Source organism: Diachasma alloeum, unplaced genomic scaffold (genome assembly GCF_001412515.2).
Source record: "Diachasma alloeum isolate Michigan unplaced genomic scaffold, Dall2.0 Dall_scaffold_01067, whole genome shotgun sequence".
NCBI lineage: Eukaryota > Metazoa > Arthropoda > Insecta > Hymenoptera > Braconidae > Diachasma > Diachasma alloeum.
In genome coordinates this window covers 36,844-42,832 of record NW_021681178.1, presented here as the reverse complement: position 1 = coordinate 42,832, position 5,989 = coordinate 36,844, and the positions used below count along the sequence as shown (strand labels likewise).

At 36.4% G+C, this 5,989-nt stretch overlaps 1 protein-coding gene across 1 annotated transcript in view; it reads left to right on the top strand.

Annotated features, from left to right (window-relative positions):
• LOC107045768 (protein disulfide-isomerase A5) overlaps positions 1-5,571 on the top strand; it is a gene marked incomplete at its 5' end in the record, with an annotated part of 15,594 nt that extends 10,023 nt beyond the window's left edge. The window contains 4 exons of the mRNA XM_015268127.1: positions 2,937-3,077; positions 3,152-3,475; positions 3,552-3,734; positions 4,803-5,571. Coding sequence (XP_015123613.1) covers positions 2,937-3,077; positions 3,152-3,475; positions 3,552-3,734; positions 4,803-4,993 — 839 coding nt within the window. The remainder of the gene's footprint in view (positions 1-2,936; positions 3,078-3,151; positions 3,476-3,551; positions 3,735-4,802) is intronic.
• Between the last annotated feature and the right edge of the window lie 418 nt (positions 5,572-5,989).

Below are 5,989 nucleotides of genomic sequence, written 5' to 3'. Positions count from 1 at the left end.
AAAAAATCTGACAGAAAAATTTAAATAGAAATTTGAAATCTATTAACTTTTTGTTATTGAATATCCAATAGAATCAGCGCAAAAAACAAATAGAATTTTTCAATAGAATTCCAATAGAAATCCTATAGAAATCCCATAAAATTCCTATAGAATTTTCTGGCGAATTCGCTAGGTTTTCTATTGAATTTTTTCATGCGTGCATGCATACCAGTTTGACGTTGGAAAAAATACTCGCAATAATGAGTAACGGAAGGGACGACTTTATCTGGTCAGGTTTTCCCCTAACTTAGGGTATCCTCCAACCTTTAGCAAATGCAATACAGGAGGTTGGAAAGAGTTTCGATGGGGGGCGAGAAAGACGCAAGTAGCAAAAATGGGGAGAAATATCCGAGAGAAAGAAATTTATTATGCTGAAACCATTCGGAAGCATACCATCAATTTATTGATGGCGAAGAAAGCATTGAAACATCACTCAGTGACATGCTCACGATCACATGCTCACTGCATCCTGTTTGTTTCCTCACCTGATGTCTCGATTTTTTTGTGAAAAGGAAAATTAGTGATCACATCACAATCGATTAATACGTACGCAATCGAAATGCGCAATCGATTATCATAACCATCAAAGAAACAAATCGATTCCCTTTTTTCTCGTCTCGATAGTTGAAAATGGAAATCAAATGATAAAAAAGCCTTGCTCTTTTTTTTAATCATTAGAGATCGATTCATACGCAAAAAATCGATTCACTTTTTCTCGATAGCTGAAAATCGAAAACAAGAGACAAAAGCCTTGCTCTTTTAATCATAAGGATAATAGTATAATGCTGGATGGTGGGAACGAGAAATATGATTTCTCTTTCCTGTTACCCAGACACTGGTCAGTAATCCCACGGTGTCATTTGGACACCGTGGTAAGCAGTCCCACGGTTTTTCAGGAGTCCAGTTCAGAACGATAAACGGTTTGACTGTTGGAGTCTCTGTCAGTGATGACACGAGACAGTGTTAGTGAAGAAAACCGTGAGACTGCTTAGTTCAGCAAACTAGGGGCTTTGCCAAGTTTTGAGGACTCCTTTAGAGTCAGAGTATNCCTTGCTCTTTTTTTTAATCATTAGAGATCGATTCATACGCAAAAAATCGATTCACTTTTTCTCGATAGCTGAAAATCGAAAACAAGAGACAAAAGCCTTGCTCTTTTAATCATAAGGATAATAGTATAATGCTGGATGGTGGGAACGAGAAATATGATTTCTCTTTCCTGTTACCCAGACACTGGTCAGTAATCCCACGGTGTCATTTGGACACCGTGGTAAGCAGTCCCACGGTTTTTCAGGAGTCCAGTTCAGAACGATAAACGGTTTGACTGTTGGAGTCTCTGTCAGTGATGACACGAGACAGTGTTAGTGAAGAAAACCGTGAGACTGCTTAGTTCAGCAAACTAGGGGCTTTGCCAAGTTTTGAGGACTCCTTTAGAGTCAGAGTATGATCAGGAGCAGAGTCGAGCGGACCTCTAGCTCAGGCCTTCAGCCAAAATCGAGTCGAAGTCCCTAGTCGAGTCTCTTAATAACGCGTATACCAACCCATAATTAAAACAGTCGTGTATTTTAAACCATCAGTTAATATACCATACTTTTACCGACTAACTACGCGAGTGTTTATTTGGAATTTCACAAGTAATATCCCCGATACCTGTCCTAACATCCCCACGAATGAGCGAATCACCCATGGAATTACCGCAGAAGTTAGCTGAGGATTAAGTGACCACACCAAAGGATTACAGTGCAGGAATATGTGAAAAAGGTGTAGTGTTAAAGGAGATTCCACGCACTGACGGTGATTACCGAAAGAAGAAGGAATATAAACATTCACCTGAGTTTTACCTCCGGGTAAAACTCCTTAACGTCACAGGGTGTAATGGTCTTTTTTCAATCCAATTAACTAAGTATCATGACGACTATTTTGAAAACAAATCGAATCGGTCGAATAGTTCAGGATCCCTATATCTGAGGAACCGCTCAACCGATCGAACTGATCGGTTATCACAAATTTAAGTCTCAGTAGTACCAATTAGCAGCCAGAATTTCAGCATCTTTACCTCAATAATTCTCGAGTTGTGGGGACAGTTCTGGACATACGAACACCCATGTGCACATACACATACAGACATTTCTTAAAAACATAATTTCTTCACGTTTCTGGGCATTTCTGACATTTCCGGGCATTTCCATCCAAAATTAAAAAATCTAAAAAAATCACGATTACAAAGCTTCCATTCGGAAACAAAAAGCACAGAAGTGTGCCTTGTGATGTTTACCTAATTTTACGTAAACACGTGTCAGATCACTAATAGAAAAAATAACTTCTGCCGGAAGATAAAATGTTCCACATGAAAATATTTGATGGAATGAAGCAAATTTACTTGGGGGAAATTAACCTACGTAATGGAATGAAATTTGTATTCCTACTGTCGGCACGAAAATATATAATTTATTGTACCCCAATCAAGCGACGACGTGTGGTTAGAGCTGACACCTTCGGCGAATGCAGTACCGGGTGGTGGGGGGTGGGAAGGGAACAAATGGTACAAACCCCAAAGTGTGTAGAAAAGAGAAAATTTTGTTTGCACAACAATCATTTGATGTGAGAGAACCCTATATGATTGTATGTATATTGACGACGAAGGGATATTATTTTCACAAAAAAAATTATTTCCTTAAAAATGATTAAATTTTACTAATTAATAAGACAGTTTTAGGGAAGACAATTTACGTTTTACCCTGATGAAATTATCATTTGTTTGGTGAACATCACGAGTGCTTAATGGAATAATATATACATTTTTCACATGATTCTCGGCAGAACAAATTTTTTCCATCGCCTAAGTGATTGCAGTCGAGTATTCCTGAAGTTACGGTGAAGATACTTTTACTTAATTTCAGGGGACCTGCAAAATGAGGAGTCCGTGCTTGAGTGGCTGATTGATGATGACAATCGAGAATTAGCGGATGAGATCGAGTCCGTTAATGACAGAATGTTGGAGAGACTTCTGGATGAGTCTCCATTTCTGGCTGTTTTCTTCTGTAAGTACCGCAAGACATCAAATTCACCAATCTTAAAAGACAAATTACTCATAAATTACGATTGATTCTTGAAGATGATGAAGACTGTGCAGAGTGTGACGAGATAATGGAAGCCCTGGAGCAGATCGATGGTGAAGCAGATCTGTTTGGGATTGACTTTGTCAAGATTTCAAGCCCAGAAGCTGCGGAGAAATATCAAATCATCAACGTCCCCTCATTAGTTTATTTCAGGAAGAAAGTTCCACTAATCTACGATGGAGATTTGACGCAAGCGGACAAGATTCTGCAGTGGCTGACGTCTCAGGATGTCTTCGAGATCAAGAATGAGATCGAAGAGGTCAACAGAAAGATGCTGGATAAACTATTAGAGGAGAACGAATTCGTAACTGTTTTTTTCTGTAAGTCATTTGGACATCGAAAGATTCATTGTGAGTTTGAGATGAGCAATATTAAAAGGAGATATTTGCTTTTTAGATGAACATAACAACAAGGAGAGTGCTGAAGTCAATCAAAAATTAGAAAGTATCGACAGTGAAACTGATAATCTAGACATAACGTTCGTCAAAATGGCGGATACTCGTTATGCCAGAAAATGGGGAGTTACAAAATTGCCTGCGATTGTTTACTTCCGAAAGAAATTTCCGAGTATTTACCGAGGTAAGTTAATGAAATTAAATAAAGTAGAAAAATCAAAATATAAAGGTTTAAAGACAAGGGTCAGAATATAATGACCAGAGCCTAACGGTCAGAGCATAAGGGTCAAAATATAAGGATCAAAATATAAAGATTAAAATATAAGAATCAAATCATAAGGGTCAAAATATAAGTGTCAAGGTGTAAGGGTTCAAAAATGAGGGTCAGACATACTTAAGGATGAACTGTCCTCCTCCGTCACCACCCTAACAATCAGCACGGAATAATTTAAAATAATAGCAATCAGTTCCATAAAAATTCGGACAACCCGGTCTTACGATTTGGACATGTCAAAATTGGAATAAGACCGGAGTTTTTGCAGTGATGTAGATGCACCGATCGTATAAAAAAATCAAATTTCATTATTATTCTCGGTAAAATTGTTAAATTTTCAAAGAATCATTCAAATCACGAGACGAGGATAGGGACATGTGTCAAACGAGCACGGGGAGAAATGAACGAGCGTAGGGACATGGGACTTTTCACATTCATGGACGATTATTTATTAAAAGATAGTAATTATCATAATTAATATAAATAAATTCCAATTCTGAAGGTTTTACCCTCTGATATGGAATTAAAATCATCGCATCTTCACGCTCATTTCGATAGAAATATTGGACTAATGATTTGTTCACCTTAGCTAGACGAGCATAGGGTCATTTACCTCAATCAGTTCTGAGTTACATGAAGATGCGTCGATTGGAAAAAAAAATTCAAATGCACCGATTGTTCAAGAGAAATCGTGTCCCAAAAATGTTTGCTTCACATACATTCGCATACATATACAGACATACATGTGTTCAAAAACATCATAGAATGATTCGAGGAGTCATGAAACGTGGAGATATTATAAAATTTCCACTTATGATTTGCGGGGTCATTACAATAACTTTCTCCCTTCGGGTTGAGAAGTTAATAAGTACTAAATATATCATAAGACATTTTTCGTAGGGTGGAGTAGCGCAAGACCTTTTCACCCCACTAGAATTTTTTTTTCAAATCAACATATTATTACAACTGAATTTCCAGGTGATTTGCACAAAGAAGGAGAGGTCCTCGAATGGTTGAGAAAAAATAGGTTCCGCCAGCCGGAACTCAACATATACATGTACATGCTAATAGCCATGGGAGTTATGTTTGCATTGTATACCGGTTTCCTTCTTTCGTGCTTCCGTTCAGATCCAAGCCCAGCGCCAGTTGCACATCCGAAACAAGCGTGAAGAAAATTCCATCATCTGACTCCATAAATTAATGTACTCTGTCAGCAGTATTTGTTGTTCCATAATTAATTTTTTTTTTTCATCGAAAATAAAGGAGAAAATATCGTCACGAATAAGAGGAAATCTTGTGCGACGTGCGTGCGACTTCCAAGACTTCGATTTCATCCGTACACTCAATAGAACTTCACGGATCAATTTCGTTTTTCTATATATAATGTCACTTATTTTAATTAAAATAATATAATAACATAATGTATAGGCATAACGCGAAAGAAAAAACATGTGTATTTATAATTTTTGTTGGCTTATGTTGTTGTTCGATCATTATCTCAAACTGTTATATTTAAACAAGAAACAGATTGTATCCCATGTAATATAAGGACATATATGTATCATACAATATTCAATTGTAATCGTAATTGATCTTCGGATCGACTAATTCCGTTTATCTTGCAGAAAACAGAAACTGTCATGATGTGAGTTATGATATTCTTGAAAATTTCTGATAAATGAATAAAACAGGATGTTCACCTTTTGGACCAATTTTTTAGTGTTCAACTGGCTAAAGTTGCAATAAATGAGACAAATAAAATCATGTTTTGAATTTATAGAAACTATTTTTTTTTTGCAAAAAAATCATTTTCTGACTTTTTTTGGAGGAAGAAAAATTCTGAGTAAACATTCAAATGATGCAACTCTCGTTTGATCAAAGTAGCAAGTCACTGCAAGTAGAAAACATCAAGTATTAAAAAAATCGATATTTTTCTCATTACACAGGAAAAAAACAAAAATGTTGAAAATAATTTATTTTTCTCGTTTTTATTGAAAAAATATTTATTATAAAAAAATCCAATGTAACGTTTTTCGTCACCGGTTTATTCGTGTATATATATATGCATATATATATATTGTAACGAAATTCCAGGCGAATTCGTCACCTGCGGAACTCCAGGGTATTTATGTATAGAAAAAGAGAGAGAGAGAGAGAGAGAGAGA